The sequence below is a fragment of the Canis lupus genome, chromosome 30, assembly GCF_011100685.1.
Source record: "Canis lupus familiaris isolate Mischka breed German Shepherd chromosome 30, alternate assembly UU_Cfam_GSD_1.0, whole genome shotgun sequence".
NCBI classification, from domain to species: domain Eukaryota; kingdom Metazoa; phylum Chordata; class Mammalia; order Carnivora; family Canidae; genus Canis; species Canis lupus.
The window spans coordinates 38,683,049-38,704,008 of NC_049251.1; the positions used below are offsets into that span (position 1 = coordinate 38,683,049).

At 42.1% G+C, this 20,960-nt stretch overlaps 1 protein-coding gene and 1 long non-coding RNA gene across 4 annotated transcripts in view; one reads left to right on the forward strand and one right to left on the reverse strand.

Annotated features, from left to right (window-relative positions):
- Positions 1 to 20,960, reverse strand: part of SIN3A (SIN3 transcription regulator family member A) — a 74,917-nt gene that overhangs the window by 12,059 nt on the left and 41,898 nt on the right. For all 3 annotated transcript variants that reach the window (XM_038581035.1, XM_038581034.1, XM_038581033.1), the window contains 6 exons: positions 17,855 to 18,093; positions 16,299 to 16,482; positions 13,834 to 14,407; positions 10,798 to 10,967; positions 6,607 to 6,780; positions 58 to 150 (listed from right to left, as the gene is read on the reverse strand). In XM_038581035.1, coding sequence (XP_038436963.1) covers positions 58 to 150; positions 6,607 to 6,780; positions 10,798 to 10,967; positions 13,834 to 14,407; positions 16,299 to 16,482; positions 17,855 to 18,093 — 1,434 coding nt within the window. The remainder of the gene's footprint in view (positions 1 to 57; positions 151 to 6,606; positions 6,781 to 10,797; positions 10,968 to 13,833; positions 14,408 to 16,298; positions 16,483 to 17,854; positions 18,094 to 20,960) is intronic.
- Positions 5,141 to 20,960, forward strand: part of LOC111093280 — a 33,621-nt gene continuing 17,801 nt past the window's right edge. The window contains exons 1-3 of the long non-coding RNA XR_005381890.1: positions 5,141 to 5,276; positions 6,464 to 6,796; positions 7,153 to 7,263. This is a non-coding gene — a long non-coding RNA (uncharacterized LOC111093280). The remainder of the gene's footprint in view (positions 5,277 to 6,463; positions 6,797 to 7,152; positions 7,264 to 20,960) is intronic.

The window sequence follows — 20,960 nt, forward strand, 5'->3', positions numbered from 1 at the left end:
GTCTCAGGATATGACAGCTCTCTAAGCACACAGTTTCTGCAATATACTTGTCCATACCTCTGCTTCTACAGGGTCATCTGAGTTTTCCTCTTCTGTATCCAAGAGCTCAATGGTCAGCTGAACCTGGCCCTGGCTCTGAATAAACATAAGCTGCAAATAAGGAAGCAGAGTGTAAACAAAAGACCATTTCCAAAGCTATAAACTAGCTGCTCAAGGGTTGGGAGGTAGGGAGGCAATAAAGTTATAAAACTTCACTTTAACTGAAGAGATGAGGCAGGTACTCCAAAGTTTAGGAGGCAGGTTATAAAAAGGCAAAGTCCAATCTTGCTAGCAGCACAATGAAAGGTTAGAGCAAAAAGCACCATTTTATGCTTCATACCCCTTGCATTAGCTGAAGCAATAATCAATTTAAGAGTGTTTTAAACTTATTTTGTTCATTGGAAAGAAATATGGCATAAAGCCAGAACCATAAAATGTCAATGCCATTTCACCCAATAATTCCATTTCTGGAACTTTTTTTTTTTTTTTTAGATTTATTTATTTATTCATGAGAGACAGAGAGAGAGGCAGAGACACAGGCAGAGGGAGAAGCAGGCTCCATGCAGGGAGACCGATGTGGGACTCGATCGCGGGACTCCAGGATCACACCCTGGGCCGAAGGCAGGCACCAAACCGCTGAGCCACCCAGGGATCTCCCCATTTCTTGAACTTAATACAAAAACGTTAACAAGCCAATAGCATGAAAGAAAAGAGAAGGGAAGAAAAGGAAAGAAGGAAAGAAAGAAAGAAAGAAAAGGAAACTTCTTATACCAAAGTGAAGTAGAAAACATCAAACCCACCCAAGAGCAGCAATCAATTCTACTGCTATGAAGACTACCATGCAAGGCAGTGCCTGGCTCACTTGGTAGACCATGTGTCTCTTGATATCCTGATTGTATGTTTGAGCCCCATGTTAGGTGTAGAGATTACTTAAAAATAAAATCTTAAAATAAAATAATAAAGTAATAAAATAAAATAATGAAATAAAATACCCAAGGCATCACATCCACTATGGTGTAAGGAACATAAAGCATCAATATATTAACAAGTGATCTGCTGTAATAGTATCAATCATATTTGAAGTTCTTATAATTCTGAGTTCTAACATTATTTGTATGATTTATATGATAAAAAATTCATATGTGAAAGCAACACACTGATTAAAGGCAAAAACAAGTCATGCTTTGCACAAAAGAACTATTAAATGGTGGTGGCACGTGAGACCTCTGTCAGAATCCCAAGATTCTCAATGCCCTTATCCTAACAGCTTACTGCAGACAAGATCACTGTCCTGATCACATGCAGAAGATCAGAAGGAAGCTTGAGAATCAAGTATTTCAACCTGCTTCATTTTACACAGGGAAAAATCTAAAATTCAGAGTTCTCACTTTTTTTTTTTTTTTTAATTTTTATTTATTTATGATAGTCACAGAGAGAGAGAGAGAGGCAGAGACACAGGCAGAGGGAGAAGCAGGCTCCATGCACCGGGAGCCCGACGTGGGATTCGATCCCGGGTCTCCAGAATTGCGCCCTGGGCCAAAGGCAGGCGCCAAACCGCTGCGCCACCCAGGGATCCCGAGTTCTCACTTTTCAAGGCCACATGGTCAATATGTTAACCGGACTAGAAGCCAGTTCTTCCAGAGAAGCTTTAAAAATTCCTACATGCTAGTAAAATTTAAAACATGAAAAGAACATAATACATGCAACATAAGTACAGTTACTTCCAAAACAGATTTGAAAATAACTGTCTCAGGGCACCTGGGTGGCTCTGGGGCTGAACGTCTTTGGCTGTATTTGGCTTAGGGCATGATCCCAGAGTCCTGGGATCAAGTCCCACATCGGGCTCCCCATAGGGAGCCTGCTTGTGTCTCTGCTTCTGGGTGTCTCAGGAAGGAAGGAAGGAAGGAAGGAAGGAAGGAAGGAAGGAAGGAAGGAAGGCAGGCAGGCAGAGAGAGAGAAAGAGAAAGAGAAAGAGAAAGAGAAAGAGAAAGAGAAAGAGAAAGAGAAAGAGAAAGAGAAAGAGAAAGAAAAAAGAGAAAAGAGAAAAGAAAAGAAACAAAACTGTCCCTAAACATTTGCTCCCTACCCGATCTAGGATGACCTAGTGTCAAGATTTATCCTATTGCTTAAGGAAATCAATTTTTAAAGTGATACTGAGAAGATAGTCTCCTCTCTACTTAAAATGCAACTTAATTTCACCTCCAAAAGGCTCCTCCACCTGTCACCTGGCTTGTTAGGCCCTTTAACATGTGTTTACCCTGGCTCTCCCAATTCTGCAAGCAGAAGTCTTGACTAGTTTCATTACTTGACTGCACACAACCATCACCCAAATGGTAACTGCCACCAGTTGTGAACACACCTCCGATTCTTCATACTCCTCTTTACTCAGTGCTACCAAACTGATCTTCCTGAAAGTTCAAATCCAGTGGGATGGGCAGCCCAGGTGGCTCAGTAGTTTAGCACCACCTTTGGCCCAGGACGTGATCCTGGAGACCTGGGATGGAGTCCCATGTCCGGCTCCCTGCATGGAGCCTGCTTCTCCCTCTGCCTGTGTCTCTGTCTCTCTCTCTCTCTCTGCCTCTCATGAATAAATAAAATCTTAAAAAAAAAAAGGAATATAAACAGGTATTATTTATATTAAAACTAAGGTGACTACCAAGGTACATTCTAGAGACATGGACAGTACACTATGGGAATAAACAATTGCTTCTCAGTGAGTTGAGAATGATTTCACATCACTCAAGTGACACTCAGGTGGTCACTGAAGAATAGAGGGGAAGTCCAATAAATTTCAGAGAAACCACACCAGAGAAAGCCCTATTTTTAGAAGTATACAAAAAGAGCTATACACCCCTCCCAAACACAGGGTGAAGGATATGAATAAGCAATATACAGAAAAGGAAACAGAAATGGTCAATGGTATAGAATGGAGAAATATGAATTAGAATAACGTGCCACCCAAAGGGTCAAAATACAAAAGTTTGATAACACCGGTGTTGACTAAGGATGGGGAAATAAATGCTCTTACGAAAGTGCATCCTAGGGGAGCGAAGGGGGCTTGCTCAGTTGAGCATCAGGCTCTGGATTTCACTCAGATCATGATCTCAGGGTCAGGAGATAGAGCCCTGCATCAAGAGAATTTCTCTCTCCCTCTGCTCTTGCCCCTGCTTGCATACTCTCTCTCAAAACAAAAACAAGTACATAAAATCTTTAAAAAAAGAAAAGTGCACACTAGTGTACATAGCCTGTGGCTGTAGAGAGTGAAACAGCGGTCTCCATTAAAATGTAACATTCAAGGGGACCCCCGGTGGCTCAGTGGTTTAGCACCTGCGTTCGGCCCAGGGCGTGATCCTGGAGTCCTGGGATCGAGTCCCACACATGGAGCCTGCTTCTCCCTCTCCCTCTGCCTCTCTGTCTCTTATGAATAAGTAAATTAAAAAAAAATTTTTTTTAATGTAACATTCAGGGGCACTTGGCTAGTTCAGTTGGCGGAGAAGCATGTGACTTGTGATCTCAAGGTTATGAGTTCAAGCCCCACGTTGGGTATGGAACTTAAAACAAAGATTAAAAGAATATATGTCTATATATTTATTTATTTAAAATTTAATATACACACATCCTTTCACCCTGTGATTTCATTTGTCTCTACCTCAAATACTACCAACACATGTACACTAGGATATAAGCACTAGGATGCAGCACTACTTGAGAAAGTAAATGATGGGAATTGTTTAAATGTTCACCCTGAAGGGAATGATCTTTATTTGGGGGGGGGGGGGGGGGGGGGGGCAAATGGCGGGAGGGACGGAGGAAGAGAGAGAATCTCAAGCAGATGTGGTATCTGACTTGGGGCTCAATCTCACAAGCCCAAGATCATGTCCTGAGCCAAAAACAAGCAAGACTCAAATGCCTAATTGAAAAAAAAAAAAAAAAAAAAAAAAAATCGCCTAATTGAGCCACTGGGATGTCCTTATAAAGATTTTTTTTTTTAAACTATGGTATATTTTTAAACTATGGTACATTTTTAACTCTTAAGTATGACAAAGCAGTTGAAAAAAAGGGCTGGACCTATATAAAGCAAAACAGAAATTCTAAGCCATACTAAGTGAAAAAAGCATGATATAGAATCTGCAGCCTAATATTTATTTCCACGTATACACATGTATGTATGTAAAGGCAACAGAAGAAGGTCTGAATGGATACACATATGGGACCGCCTGGGTGGCTGAGTGGTTGAGTGTGTCTGCCTTCAGCCCAGGGTGTGATCCTGGGGTCCCAGGATCGAGTCCCACATCGGGTTCCCTGCATGGAGCCTGCTTCTCTCTCTGCCTGTGCCTGTGCCTCTCTCTTTCTCTGTGTCTCTCATGAATAAATAAAATCTTAAAAAAAAAGAATGTATACACAGTTAAACATAACTGAGTTTTTTAAAAGCTGTATACAAAGGACGCCTGGGTGGCTCAGTAGTTGAGCATCTGCCTTTGGCTCACGTCATGATCCTAGGTCCTGGGATTGAGTCCTGCATCGGGCTCCCTATTGGGAGCTTGCTTCTCCCTCTGCCTGTGTCTCTGCATCTGTGTCTCTCATGAATAAATAAAATCTTAAATAAATTAATTAAATAAAAAGCAGTATAGGATGTACACAGAAACAAAATGAAGAGGAGGCTGGGGCTCAGGGGTGGGCAGGAGTTCTGAAGGGCTACTTATGCTTAGCTTAATGTTAATAGTATCGAATTTTGTTTTCCATGTGAACATTTTAAAGGATCACTGATGTGACGTAATTTTTCTGGTTACTAAGACTTTGTACATGCTATTCCCTGTGCCAGTCTAAAAACTATTCTTTTTTTTTTTTTAAGATTTTATTTATTTATTCATGAGACAGAGAGAAAGAGAGGCAGAGACACAAGCAGAGGGAGAAGCAGGCTCCACGCAGGGAGCCTGACGTGGGACTCGATTCCGGGTCTCCGGGATCATGCCCTGAGCTGAACGCAGACGCTCAACCACTGAGACACCCAGGCGTCCCCTGAAAACTACTCTTATCCATAGGGTGAGTCTACCCATTCCTTCATCAGCCTTCACCACACAATGTAATGCATTGTTAAGTCATTGTGGGTGGGGATGGTAATTCTGCTCACCACCAAACAACACTTCTAACTTCTAACAAACACTTTCAGAACCCCGAAGAAAAAACACAACAAAAACCTGATAAGCTTAGGAAATGTCTTCTGTACTGCAAACAGTGTAAGTGATGGATTAGAAACTAAAGAAATAGGGGATCCCTGGGTGGCTCAGCAGTTTGGTGCCTGCCTTCAGCCCAGGGTGTGATCCTGGAGACCTGGGATCAAGTCCCGCGTCGGGCTCCTTGCATGGAGCCTGCTTCTCCCTCTGCCTGTGTCTCTGCTGCCCCACCCCACTGTGTCTCTCATGAATAAATAAATAACATCTTAAAAAAAAAAAAAAAAAGAAACTAAAGAAATAGCTAAAAGCTGAAGCAGGCAACTAAGTAGACGATTTGGGGTCAGATAATTTAAGTATATGTGAAATATCCAGTAAGGATATATTAGTTCTCTCTGTTTGGCCAACTACAAACCTTATTCTGGGCCACTGGAACCCATCCTTATGTAAATACATACCAGTTTTGTTCAATCACATATATTCATTACACAGCTGTAATCATAGTACCCATAGTTTTGTATCCTTTTATTTGCTTCAGTATTTTTATAATTTATACTTAACTCTTAAGGGCTGCAAAATATGCTACCTGGTATTCACACAATAGGCTTCTATTAACCATTCCCACAGCCGGTCGGACATCTAGGTTGTTCCCAACTATTTGTTTTTAGTAACTAGCAATGACAGCAAAGTAACAGTGAAAAATGGAAACAACCTAAATGCCCAACAAGGCAGTAAGGCAGTCCTAATTTTCTATAAAATATCAAATAGTCATGAAGAGATGAAAATCCAGGTATTGTTAATTGAGCAAAATAACTTAGACCATTTTGCTCAGTATACCCTCTTTCAAATCCTATAAAAACACAGAAAAGCCTAAAAATGTCATCAGTAATTATTTCTGGGAAGCACTATGGGTGATATTTTTTTTTCTCCATTTTCTCTTTCTTACAATGATCATGGATTACATGTATTAGCATTTTTATTTATTTAAGTATTTTTTTTTAAGTAATCTCCACCTCCAGTGTGGGGCTCAAACTCATGACCCCGACATCAAGGGTTACATGCTCTTCTGAATGAGCCAGCCAGGTGCCCCTCTGTATTAACATTTTTAAACCAAGCATTATAATATTCACAAAGCATTATACTATAACAAAATATTCAAAGAGAAAAAGGCAGAATACAAAATTATAAAAGGCAAGAAAGTAACAGGCTTCCCATGGAGACTTCCACTTTTCCATGTTTTTCATTCCCTCCAGTGAGCTCACATGAACTCTAAGGAATTCCAGGAGCAGAATCACTGGATCAAAGTATGCTGGTACGGCTTTGATTTCTCATGGAGATAGTTCCAACAACTTATACTGTCACCAGTATGGTCCTTGTCTACACGAGTAACTCTCACCTTAAAGCAATTCTCATCTGACATGAGTTGCTCAGCCTTCCGCTGATATGTTGATTCCAGGAGACTCCTGGAAGTCTGCGTGTTCAGCTGGCCTCCGGTGGCCCCATTATTGTTTTCCGCCAGATAAAGGTCAGTCACCTGCACACAGATCTCATCACTCACGATGTGCTGCAGCTGGAATCAAGCAAAGGTAAATCATCAGTGAACCAAGAAAATACTTCTCCCTGTCAGACACTCACCCTTCCTTTGATAGTTTCGGTTATTCAGCTCAAACAGTTTTTCGGTGGGTTATTTTAGAAAATGAAATCACACAAAACCAGTATTTTATATTCTTGGAGAGTAACTAAGCCTAAATCTTCAACAGTATCACTGGTCCATGAGTAGAGCTTTCCTATCTGTTTAAAAGCAAAACCACAGGCAGCTCATGTTAGTGTGCTGATTAAAGTTCTAAGGAACTGTAAAAAAAATTTTTTTACGTGAAAGAAAATTCTCATAGCTTCCTGTTTTTACGGTGCTTTTTTTTTTTTTTTTTTTTGCCATTTACAGCTTGCTTTTATACACATTCTCATTTGATCTACACAACTACCCTGGGAAGAGTGCCCTGTTACACAGAAGACAAATTTCCATTTTGGATGAGAACACTCACTGTGTGCCAAGGTGAGGGCAGGGCCCCTGGAGAACCATGAAAGATAAGATTCGTGTCTATCTATATTCCCAACCCAAGTACAAAATCTGAAACTCACAAGGTATTTAAGAATTGGATGTTAAATCACTTACCCAGGGGTTCTCAGCTGAAGGAACAGAGTTAGGACTAATATTCATGCTTCCTGACCCCTAGGCCAGTACTCTTTTTAATATATTGCTTATTTTTCTGCATCTGATAAAAATATCATACTTAAATTGTAAATGTTAATTGACTCACCTTCAACACAAGCCAGTCACGACTGACTGTTGTTAATTATTGCGACTATGTTCTTAACTATCTGATGACTAGAAAGTTGAACCTTTTAGAGTTTCCATTCTCATAGGTCACGACTATATTTCTATTACGGAATAAAAATTCCTTCAAATGAAACTTTACTCATAAAAATGCCAGAGAATGTAAAAAATATATACAAGAAGAAAGCAAAATGTTAACTGCAATATCAATGTCTATTTTACTTTAAAATTCTCAAAAACCACTAAGCCATTCTATTTTTAGGAAGATACATCCTTTTTGAAGTGCTAGTAACTATGACAACTACTTATTTTTAACATTTAAAAAAGTCTTAAATGACAAGTATGTGTATTTGTAGATAAATGGACACAGTACAAGGTCAGAAGGGTGACTGATCTGACAGTGGTAGAAAAGGCCAGCAACTGGAGATGTTAAATTACAATTAGTCCAGACAATGGGTTCTAATGCATCCATTAAAATAATGCCTATGATAACATACGCCTGGTAACATAGGAAAAAGCTTAAGATATAGTGTTTAAGGGGAGGGGTTGGGGGGGGGAAGCAGTGTAAAAAAAGTGTATCTAAAGTATGGTCCCTACCATGTAGACACTTCTGCTTAAGACCTTCTTGCTGAGGTGGACCATGCCACTGACTCCCCATCCACCCCTCTTAGATATGTGGCCCCTCCTAGAGTCTTTGAAAAGGGCAGCCCTATCAGAGACAACTGGACAGCGCATGCTCCCAAGCAAGGCTGCTCAGATTTTCCCTCCTGCTGTTTTGAAATGACATAATGAATGTGTTTAGTAGACTTTTTACAGAGGAGCATCTAGATGGAAAGGTCAAACAATGCTGAGGCCACTGGCACTGCCATGGCAAGCCAAAGCCCCAGGGGGCTAGAGAAGCCTTGGGTATGTAGCCAAACTTCCATCTACAGAGAGAAGAATGAGAATGAAGCAGATTTCCAGAAAGAGGGCATGCGAGAGAGGAAAAAAAACCTTCCCAGTCTAATCCCTACATTATCCATTTTCTGAGTTCTATACTGGACATCTGTGAGACTGCCTGTTAAGACAAATCCCTATTAAACTACAGTTGATCCTTGAACAACGTGAGGATTAAGGGCACTAAACCTCCATATAGTCAAAAATCTGCATATAACTTTTGACTCCCTAAAAACCTAACTATAATAGCCTACTAGTGACCATAAGCCTTACTGATAACATAAACACTCAGTGAACGAATATTAAGTATGTTACATGTATTATAAATCATATTTTTATAATAAAGCTAGAAAGTACTATTAATAAGGAAAATATATTTCCAGTGCTGTGCTATATCTGAAAAGAATCCACATGTAAGTGGACCAGCACAATTCAAAGCCCTGTTGTTCAACCATCAACTGTACTCTGGAAAAGGTAAATGTATGGCTTGACCTTGAAAATATATGTTCTACCTCCAGTCAGCAATGAACTCTGGGAGAATATCAATCAAGATGAGAATGAGAGAAGATATGCCTCTAATCGAGGAGTTAAGATGCAAAGCATGAACATATGTTCTAAAAACACTGGGTGGCAGGGATGCCTAGGTGGCTGTCAGTTAAGTGTCTAACTCTTGATTTTGGCTCAGAATGTGATCGCATGATTGTGGGATCAATCCCTGACTCGGGCTCCATGCTGTGTGGAGTCTGCTTAAGATTCTCTCTCCCTCTGCCCTTCGTGTGTGTGTCTCAAATAAATAAATAAAATCTTAAAAAAAAAAAAAAAAGACACTGTATTTCGGTTTCTGAACAAAACCTGTTTTTTAAAAAAAGATTAGATATTATGTATTACTCAAAATCATAACCAGGAGCTTCTAATAAATGGATTAATTGAAATAAATAAATGGATTAATTGTATCTTATGTTTATAAACCTGTATTTGGTTTTTGAAAAAGTTAATTTTACTGGATTTTTACAGCTGCTATGCTGGCAGTAGGAAAGACTATTTCTAGCTGCAGCAGCTAGAAAAAAGCACATGATAACTGGAATCTTTATTTTATATGTATTTAGGGGGTGTTAATAGGGATCAGTCTCTCAAAATGATGACCTTAGCTGCTTGTACCCATACAATGATTTCAACTGGGAAGGCCTCTTAACTTCGACTTTCAGGAAAAAAACTGAACACCTGACAACCTTCATGAAGATGTCAAGATTCAGTTATATGAAGTGTTCTTCCTGGACTGAGTAGATCCTGTGCAAGGGCACAGAGCCAGGAGTCCTTCCAAACTCAAGGCAAAAGCCTGGGTACTTTGCAAAGAATTCCATATTTTACTCCAAGAAAACACTGAGCAACAAGTTTTTTCCCCCACAGTGGCAATGAGGACTCTCAAAGTTTTCTTCGTCCGGGGGCTCAGTTGGTTAAATGTCTACCTTTGGCGCAGGTCATAATCCCGGGTTCCTGGGATTGAGCCCTGCCTCGGTCTCCCTGCTCAGCAGGCAGTCTGCTTCTCTTTCTGCCTCTGCCCCTCCCCCCGCTCATGCTCTCTGTCAGATAAATAAAATCTTAAAAAAATAAAATTTTCTTTGTCAAGTTTTCACACTCTAAAGTGACACAACAATAATACATTATGATCCTTTCTGAAATTCAGAACTCAAGGCAAAAAGAGTGGAAACCTGACTATGTATTTGCTGTTAAAATGATCATTGCCTTAAAGAACATATTTACAAACTCACAGGGTGGCTACAGGCACAAACCACAAAATCAACCACAAATCTAAGTCCAGCGAAACCTCAGATAAAGAGGTAGACACAGTACTATAAAAGATGTATGAAACCCTTCCTGCAAAAAAGAACTTCAAATATTAAATGAGGAAAGCACACAGAATTACCAACACCTACAGAAGTGGAAGCGTTACCGGGGAGAGTTCCCCGCTGGGAGATAAGGTTAGGGGCTGGGCCAGCACCAATGCTCGCTCTACGGGTAGGCAGCAGGGACGAGGTGACGCCTTGGGTCGGCGGTGGGCTCATGCAACTGTGAGGGCCTCCCGAGCAGAGCAAAGGAGTCAATTTAGCGGCTGAAGTACTCCCACTCTGTTAACAGGACAGATCCGACATCACGTTGACCTCCCCCTTGCCTCGAGAGTCGGATGTCCATAAACACCATTGTGTGAGCAAACTGCCCTTTTTCCTCCAACAGAAATCTGGCCTTTTCTCTTTCCTTCATCCATTTTGAGGAAAGTACTTCTTCCCTCACCAAACCCAGCCTCCACTGTGCCCTCACCTGTCTGACAATGCTCTGGATTAGTTTGTCCATGGTGAAGGCAATGTAGGCATGAATGGTGAACATCTCTCTCAGAGAATCTTCGTACTGTGACGAGTCTATGTTGCCATCTAGCAGGCTCCGCACCATGTCCAGGAAAGCTGGGTAATAATCTTCTACGTCAACATCCACTGTGGGAGAGATGGGAGAGGTGAGGCTTTATGCTGCTCGAGAAGGTCGGAGGAGAGGGCAGGGCAAGATCCTGCAGCTGGCCTAAAGAGCAACTGCAAGAACAAGCCCTAGGTATTCAAACACACACACTCAATCTGCCGCAGGCAGTGATGAAATCTGACAGGTGGCTACAATGGCCAGTGCGGTCTCTCAGACAAGAGTGACCCTGTAACTTTAACAGGGGCTCTAACGCTGTGTCCATGCCAAAAAGACACATCATTACGGTACCGTGGGGCTCTGCTTGACAGGAGAGCAGAACATCCCAGGGAAGAAGTTTCTTCATAAAGTTGCTGGCTCTCCTGCTGAGAGAGGAACCTGGCCTCCCAGCCTGCAGAGAGCATTCCTCACATGGGTCACTTGCTCATAAAGCTATTTCAATGAAGCATAAAGTGCTGATGAGAAAAGGCAGACAGCACCACACTCGAGCCCTGGGAAACCTCTCAGGAACAGAGAAATAGGAACCCAAATTAAATCCCCTATGAATAATGAAGTAATCTACATTTGTCAAAGTCCTTCTGTTTAAAAATGGATTCCCAACATTGTACTTCACAAATTACATTAAACGATCTTTACTTGCTGCACATGAATCACTTCAACCAGCAGCTAGAATCTTATCAGTTGTTAAACATTTGGCAACTAGCAGAGTGCAAAAGGAAGCATGAAAGGACTCTGCCTTTAGCTTCTGTAAGAAGTATTTACTGATCTCTGGTGCTGGCAATCAAGACGGGGGCATGAGGGGGCCACTGGGTATTGGTCATATTTGATCCAGGTACAGGTTACACAGGTGTGTTCACTTTGTAAAAATTCACTGAGCTATACAATTTGGATTTGTATATTTTTCTGTACGTATGTTGCACCTTAAGAAGAAGTTCACCAGGGGTGCCTGGGTGGCTCCTGGGGTTGAGCATCTGCCTCTGGCTCAGGGCATGACCCCAGGGTCCTGGGATCGAGTCCTGCATCAGGCTCCCTGCAAGAAGCCTGCTTCTTCCTCTGCCTGTGTCTCTGCCCCCCTCTGTGTGTCTCTCATGAATAAATAAAATCTTAAAAAAAAAAAAAGTTCACTCAGCGAGGGGTGCCAGGGTGGTCCACTCAGTTAAGTGTCTGCCTTCAGCTCAGGTCATGATCCCAGAGTTCTGGGGTGGAGCCCCATGTCGGGCTACCTGCTCAGCAGGGAGTCTGCTTCTCCTTCTCCCTCTGCCTCTCTCTCTCAAATAAATAAATATCATTTTAAAAATAAAAAAAGTTCACTAAACTGGAAAAAAAGAAAAGTATAAGAATTCTTAGTCCCTAACATCTGACTCTGTTTGTAGCCTATACAGAGAAAACAGGCTGAGAGCAAAAGCTAAGTCCATCTCCATTTATTTCAAGTTTGATGAGTTCATCAAGGACATACAAAATGGTTTAAAAGCAACCGGCTTAACTTCCATCAGAGTATCACCTCTTCAGACCCCATAGCAAAGGCACGGGCTGTACTACTTAGACAGATGCCCTTATGCCAGAATAAAGCTAGGAGCTTTAAGCCAGACTTGTGCGCATGAGCTATAATCAGTGCAAGGCTTGGTGTCACTGTTCAAGACCCAACAATGTAAGCCTCAAATCAGGTTGAGTCAGTGGTCAAGACAGGATTAAGCCATTTGCTCTCATTTCTACATAAGCAGATGGAACCACCACCCTGAGATCCAAAAGCTGTCTCTCTCAGGTTAGGATTATCAAAATAAAGGTTTTTAACATTAATATCCAGTGTCACTAGCTCTTCAGCAGATAGGAAGTTAGGGCCACACATGGGTTTTCTTACATCAGCAACTGTTTTAAACAGTTTTTAAAAGATAATCCAGGGGCACCTGGGTGGCTCAACGGTTTAGTGCCAGCCTTTAGCCCCGGGCCTGATCCTGGAGCCCCAGGATCGAGTCCCACATCGGCTCCCTGCATAGAGCCTGCTTCTCCCTCTGCCTGTGTCTCTTCCTCTCTCTGTGTCTCTTTCATGAATAAATAAATATAATCTAAATAAATAATAAAATAAAATAAAGTAAAATAAAATAATCCACTCCACAGACTGGCTGTTTCTTCTACGGCACAGAAGAAAGGCTCCATGAAAAAAGTTTTTGGCTCACAGCTCAAACACGTAATTTATATTATCTAGAAGCAGGCAACAGAGAATTAGAATTATGTAAAGCATGTAGTGGCTTCCTCAGTTTGCATTTATTTTCCTTTTCCTCTGCTATCTTCATTCTTGTCCTGTCTGATCTGCTCTCTCACACCATCTCTTGACTTCCAATCTCCTTTCCATAAACTATTTCTATTTATTAAGAGCCATGGACCCCAGTGGCTAAAGTCTTGCCCAAACATATCTAAGAAAATCTGCATCTGTTAGGCATGAACTAGGAATTTATATTCTGTCATGAAGCAGAAAGGACTGTGACATTTGAGTCCCACCCTGTCCTTGAATACACTCTGCAAAACACCAAAGATCTGCCATTTGGGAAACTGATGACAACTGCCAGCCCCTCCCCAGGTGTCCATGGTAGCAGCCAATGAACGTCCATGATCCTAGCACTGCACAGGGTGCTCTGCATACTTTCCCCAATTCTCCCAACAAACCCACAAAGTATAAAGGAGCACCTCCATTTTACAGGCACGCAGGATGGGGAGCTCAAGTAAGGTCACACACCCAATCAATTGCCAAGCTAGGATCTGAACCCTGGTCAGGCTCTTAGGCCTGCCTGCCCATGCTCTATATGTCTAAAAGAAAGCGGTCTTGAGTCTAATTCGGCTCTGAGGGCCCCCAATTCCTCACATTGTCAGAAACCAAGAGCCTAAGCCACTCACTAGGTTCTTTGAGACGCAGCTGGATGGCAGGGCTGTCACTCTTGTCTCGTTTTATGCCCAGCACTTCCCGTTCCCACTCTCTCTCTCGGTTTTCTTCTTCAATTTGCCGTTCAGCTTGGGAACAAATCCGCAAGAGCCGCAAGCAGAGGATCTGGTGCAGTCGCATAAAGATATACCAGTTGTTATTAACATAGAAAAGGTTGTACACTTCATCCATCCCTCGTAACTTCTGAGCTGCTGTGTTACTAAACAGTAGCTTGGACTTTGGGGGACTGCCCCCAACACCATTGTGCTTCTTAGCTGCCCCTGTGGCTTCATCTACATCCATCTCTTCTTCTTCCTCTTCCTCCACATCCGAGAGATCACCTCTCTGAGCAAAGAGCAGATCTGGAATGAAGTGATGCATAATTTGCTTGATTTTATACTTGTCCTCCTTCTGAATGCCTGTCTGCCTCTTCACGTGGTGGATAATCAAAGCAGCAGCATCTTCCAGAATCTGTTTGTCTTCATATGCAAGTGAGAGGTGTGGGCCAATAGGTACACCAGCATTGTCTTCTGTAGCCTGCTCTTGCCTCTAATAGGAGAGAGACGCAAAGTATTATATGACATATCTCCAGCAACAACAAACAGACCTACGAGACGGCACCAGCAGTACATGCCATTATCAACCATAGTGGCAACTGTTTTCTAATCTGAAACTTGCAGAAACAGATCTAGATAATGCGGGAGGTGTGGTTTAACACCATAATAGTGGTTCTTCTAGATTGTGAAGACTTACTGGGGACAATTGGACAAAATTGGGACTATCTTTTAAAATTCTGTATTAGGGCAGCCCCGGTGGCGCAGCGGTTTGGCGCCGCCTGCGGCCTGGGGTGTGATCTTGGAGACCCGGGATCGAGTCCCACATCGGGCTCCCTGCATGGAGCCTGCTTCTCCCTCTGCCTGTGTCTCTGCCTCTCTCTCTCTGTGACTATCATAAAAAAAAAAAAAAAAAAAAAAAAAGAAGTGTGAGGTTTAAAAAAAATAAAATAAAAAATAAAATAAAATTCTGTATTAGTGGGGAGGCATGGGTGGCTCAGCAGTTTAGCGCCTGCCTGCCTTTGGCTCAGGGCATGATCCTGGAGACCCGGGATCAGGTCCCGTGTCGGGCTCCCTGCATGGAGCCTGCTTCTCTCTCTCTCTGTGTCTCTGCCTCTCTCTTTCTGTTTCTCATGAATAAATAAATAAAACCTTTAAAAATAAAAAAATAAAATAAAATTCTGTATTAGTATTTATGGATATGGAGGATACAACAAGAGGCCTACGACTGGAGGTCTAGAATCTTGGGTGAGGGCCACTGGGGTAGCTCAGTGGTTGAGCATCTGGCCTTTGGCTCAGGTTGCAATCCTGGGGTCCTGGGATCGAGTCCCGCATCAGGCTCTCTATGGGGAGCCTACTTCTCCCTCTACCAATGTCTCTGCCTCTCTCTGTGTCTCTCATTAATAAATAAATAAAATCTTAAAAAAAAAAAAAAAAGAAGAAGAAGAAGAAGAATCTGGGGTAGGGGTGTGGGAGGTGACAGATTTAAAACAATTGGCAAAATAGAGATGCTTATTTAAGCTTATAGAAGAGCTCATTTTACTATTCTCTCCCTTTTCACATATGTTTGACATTTTCATGATAAAAAACATTATTTTATTTTATTTTTAAAGATTATTTATTTATTTATTCATAGAGACAGAGAGAGAGAGAGGCAGGCAGAGACACAGGCAGAGGGAGAAGCAGGCTCCATGCAGGGAACCTGACATGGGACTGGATCTCGGGTCTCCAGGATCACGCCCTAGGCTGCAGGCGGCGCTAAACCGCTGCGCCACCGGGGCTGTCCAAAAACATTTTTTTTATTTTTTTTATTTTTTTATTTTTTATTTTTTTTTAAAAACATTTTTTTTAAACTCAAGATCACATAACTTTTAGGAATTCTCAATCATACTATATTTATGTGTCTATCCCCACCCCATGACTGTGAGCTTGTCCAAGAAAGCAGGATTAATTTCTTAATCATCTCTGTACCCTGGCTCCCAGTACTATATACACTCCTGGTAAGTATCCTGAATAAACAACGATTAGAAAGTGTCTGGGGATTAATGATAAGTGTTTTGGTTGTGGGAAGTTGAGAGGAGCTACGTGAATGAGAAAAGGTATCATTTTGAGGGAAACAGACGGGAAGACAAGTGGAGGAGGGAGGCAGCAGGCACAGACAAAGCCAGGATAGTAAACTGGGAAACTAGTAAAGCAGTTTAGGAATAAAGGTGAGGCTTAGATTTAAAATGTAGAATCAGGAATAGAAGTCTGTGACAGTTTTGAAGCAAGAATCACCTTGTCTCGGAGGGTCTTCTTTCATATAACAAAGATAATTTCCAGGAATCAAAGCCAGGCTGAACATAAAGACTGGGGTCCTCTCACAGATAGAGAAACTTCCCACTCACCTCATCATAGATGCTCTCAATCTCGTTGAGTAAGCTCTTTGACCTCAGGACCTTGGTGTCGTTCTGTTTAAAGTTGATGCCCTGGTGGTCCAAAGACTTCAAGTAGTATTTCTCATTTTGCTCTCTCCACACCTTGTTAAATCCTCTCTGAGCTTCTCGCCATTCTTCCTCTTTCATCTTCAATCTGGTGAGGGGTGGGGGGTGTGGAAAGGACAAGACATGGGAATTCGGATGTGGGAGTTCTAAGGGAGGGAGTTAAACTCTTTGGATTTGAATCCTGGCTCTGCCATACTAGACTCTGTTTCCTTATTGGGAAAATAGGGATGACAGCGCCTACTCTCCAAGGTTTCCAAGTGGGAAATGTGTCAGACTTACTTTCTTTCAAAAGTCAAAAGATATAACAGGTCTGTCAAAATTATTGGCAACTTGGGATACTGTTACTGAAATTGTTATATTGTTATTCAATCCAGGCTTGAACTCTGTTACATGAGGAAATAACTCCTCCAGGACTTATTTAGGGGAAGTGATTTGTCCCAAAGTCAGAAATCTTACCTCGAATAGTTATTTCTCAACATCATTCCACCCAATACCCTTAAAAAGGGGTTTACTTTCTTGGCCGGCTAAAACAAGCACATCTCTTTGCTGCAGGACTTCTAAGAATGTTCACTATGCTAATATAAATGCAGAAGTCCAAGAGCAAAGAACTTGCACAGTAATGCTCCTTTGCACACAATTTGGGAATTTCTGATGGTAACAACAGATCTTAACACTCTAGAAGTGTAGAAGAAAGTAAAATCAAAACCAGCACTAGAACTGAAGAATATCCTACGTCTCAAAGCCAAAGTTAAATGCTGCTGGCATGGCAAGAAGAGAAAAAGCCTGTGCCAGCTCTTGAGCAAAGTCTGGGGAGGAACAATAAAATCTGGGCATCTGTGAGCTGTGCAGCAGACAAGAGTTTGCACCACCCGTCTCAGGTGGAACTGAAAGAGGACCCAGCTGTTAGCTGGGATTCCATGTGGTCCAAAGAGCCATGGACTTAAAGGAGCCTGGGGCTCACCCTAGGTCTGGCCTCCTCCTTGATGCCTGGTCTTATGTGGGTACAACAGCCCCTGTACACCTCAGGCCGAAGGCTTGTCAGGAGGTAAGATGTTCTTGGTAAAAATGCCAAGCTAGTAAGTCTTTTTAAATAAACCACCAATTTTACAAAGACAAAGAGATTTTTCTTATTAAAAAACAAAGATGTTAACAATGGTTAGTACTGAGTGGCAGGAATGTGGGTGGCTGTATTCTGCTCTGTTCTTTTCTGTATTTTAAAATATTCCCTTAAACACACAGAGCATTCCACTGTGGACTTTCAAGGTTTGTTCTCTATTGCTGGTTACACAGAAACCCTTCAAGAAGCTCCACTATCCCATGCTGCACCTAATTTCCAACCACCAGCATTGAGGTGAAATAGAGGCCTCATGGAATAACCAGGTTGAAAATGAAGGCCGTATTTAAGGGGACACCGAACCTGTCACGAAGCACACTAAAGCACGAAGAACATATTCAGTTACCTTTTAAGGACAATTGGGACGGCAATGGAGGGGTTCTTCCTCAGACCATCGATGATGTCAGCTGCTTTATCAGCATATATCCTCTGGAGTGCTTTTCGATGAATAACTTCCGACGTGCCCCCAAGGGTGTTGTCCAAGCGAAATTTGGCTTGTTCCTCAGCAGACAAGCGAGAAAGCTTCTTCTGTATTGCTTCCAGAACCCGAATCGTTGCCAGATTGGTCTCTAAAACTACATCAAGCTAAAGCAAAAGACAAAGTGTGCTCAGGATTTATAATAGAATAGCGGTCTGGAGTATGAAGTATGGAGTCAAATTCCTTGGACTTGAATCCTAGCTCCGCCATAGCAGCCACACAAAATTGTATTTGCTTATCAATAAAGTAGGGATAACACCACCTATTCTCAGAGGCTATTTTCTAGATGAAATGATATAACCCAAATAAAGGGTTTAGTGCAAGGCCTGGCACATAATATCCAATAAATGATAGAAAAGTGGTAGTCGTTACTTCTAACACCACCAATGTGCTTTGTTTAGGACTACTAACCCCAAATCAGAGGGACCTCATAGGAGGCAACCTTACTGACACTTTCCCCTGAACTTTCCTGGATTGCTAAGACCTGTTACAAATGATAAAATAAAATGAAACAAAACACACAACAATCCTCAGAAGACCATTCAAGATAAATCAGTCTTTTTTTTTTTTTTTAAAGATTTTATTTATTCATTCATGAGAGACACAGAGAGAGAGAGAGAGGCAGAGACACAGGCAGAGGGAGAAGCAGGCTCCACGCAGGGAGCCCGATGTGGGACTCGATCCCGGGTCTCTAGGATCACGCCCTGGGCCGAAGGCGGCGCTAAACCGCTGAGCCAACAGGGCTGCCCAAGATAAATCAGTATTATGTGTAAGGTTTCTCAGGGTAACTTAAAATATTTAAATATTTAATAGCCTTGTTCTATATCCAGTAATAAGAGCAGTGACTATCATTCCTTAAGGACTTCAACGTTGTATTTGTGGGTAATCATTTAAATTTTTTTTTAATTTTTTTTTATTTATAATAGTCACCCAGAGAGAGAGAGAGAGAGAGAGAGAGAGAGAGGCAGAGACACAGGCAGAGGGAGAAGCAGGCTCCATGCACCGGGAGCCCGACGTGGGATTCAATCCCGGGTCTCCAGGATCGCGCCCTGGGCCAAAGGCAGGCGCCAAACCGCTGCGCCACCCAGGGATCCCAATCATTTAAATTTTAACAGAACTCCTCGCACTTACTTTCTGGCAAGGGCCTAGCCATATCTGGTTAAGGATATGACTGGCAACCTCTAATAACTCTTTTCCTAGGCTTCACACAAGATTTTCTAAATGAGAAACAGAAAACAAAGTAAACGGCAAGTCTTGAGGCCCTATAAACCAACTGTCTACAGAATTGTTCCCTAGGGGCGCCTGGGTAGTGCAGTCAGTTGAGTGTCCAACTCTTGGTTTTGGCTCAGGTCAGAATCTCTAGGTCGTGAGATTGAGCCCAAGGTAGGGATCAGCATGGAATCTGCTTGAGATTTTCTCTCTCTGCCCCTCCCCCTCTCAGGTGTGTGCACTCTCTCAGGTAAAAGAAGGAAGAAGGAGGAAGGAGGAAGGAAGAAGAAGGAAGAAGGAAGAAGAGAGTTCCTTAAATTTTCTAACTTGGGGGACGCCTGAGTGGCTCAGTGGTTGAGCGTCTGCCTTAGGCTCAGGGCGTGATCCTGGGATCCAGGATCGGGACTGAGTCCCACATGGGACTCCTTGCAGGAAGCCTGCTTCTCCCTCTGCCTGTGTCTCTGCCTCTCTCTCATGAATAAATAAATAAAATCTTAAAAAAAAAAAAATTCTAGCTTGGGGACTGTGGTACTCATTTTGTCCAGTATTTCTGGTCCCTTTCACCTGATTATGGACAAGTGATGAACTGAACTTCCCGGCTCCCTTGTGGTAGAAGAGAGTCATCTACCTAGTTCCAATGAGTTTGTGGACAGGTGAGTTGAAGTAATGTTTGTGACTTCTAAGCTAGAGCATCTAAGAGGGTAAGACTTCTGAGCTCTTTTCCCTTCAGTGACTCGCAATATTCAAGACGATGATACTTGGTCTGCCTAGGTCCCCAAAGTAATTTTGATGAGCAGGATCTCCTACCAAATATCAAAGCACATGTAGCATGATCAAGAAAGGCATGTTTTTTCAAGCCCACTGAAATCTGGGGGTTGTCCACACTGCAGGATCAGTAACTTATCCTGATGTATAATGGAATGCTCCTTCAAACTAGCCCATCCTAAGCACATGCACGCACACCTTCATCATCATTCCTGTAATCACAAATGGGAAATGCAGTGCTTGCCTTTCACAGGCACACCAGCTGAGAATAGGAACATCCTGTCAGAAAAAAGATGCCAATCTCTGCCTTCTACCTCCTTATCTAAACTTACTAAACATAGGTAACAAGGAAATGCTTTCTTTAGCCTGATAAAACTTTCCATGGAAGTTAGCATGTCATGATTTTATTTTGTGCAAATGGCTGAAACTCCTCATGAACACTGGGGCTAGTCACCTGCCAGTAGCCAAGCAACATGTGGCCTTTCATTCAAGACATGCCAGAAACAGCTGAGTAAAGTGTGAAGGGGGATGGCTGGCAGAGCTAAATCAGCATGGATTAAAAAAAAAGATCTCTCTCTCTCATTTATATGTGTAAGTGAGGCCACTTTTATATAATAAATACATTAAATAGAATACACATCATTTTACTTCTTCAAACACATTTTTTTGTTGATGAGATCAGTGAGCTAGACGTTTTAACACACCAGGGATTCTAAGCCCACTCTTAGTACTCCTACTCCCGGTACACAGACTATCACCTCACTTACTCCAGCCTCTTACCCTCCCAACTACTTTGAAATAAAGCCCTAATTTCGCTTTCTTTCACAAGGAGCCAAATCCATAGCAGATACAGAGAGAAGAATTCCAGTTCTCACAGGAGAGCTGGTTTGCTAACCATGTCAAGATACCCGCTAAGAATAATACACACTTTAAATAATTAAACCTCTTTAAGAAAGTCCAGTCAGCCTTAAGATACTGTTTCATATACCCTGTAAAACAC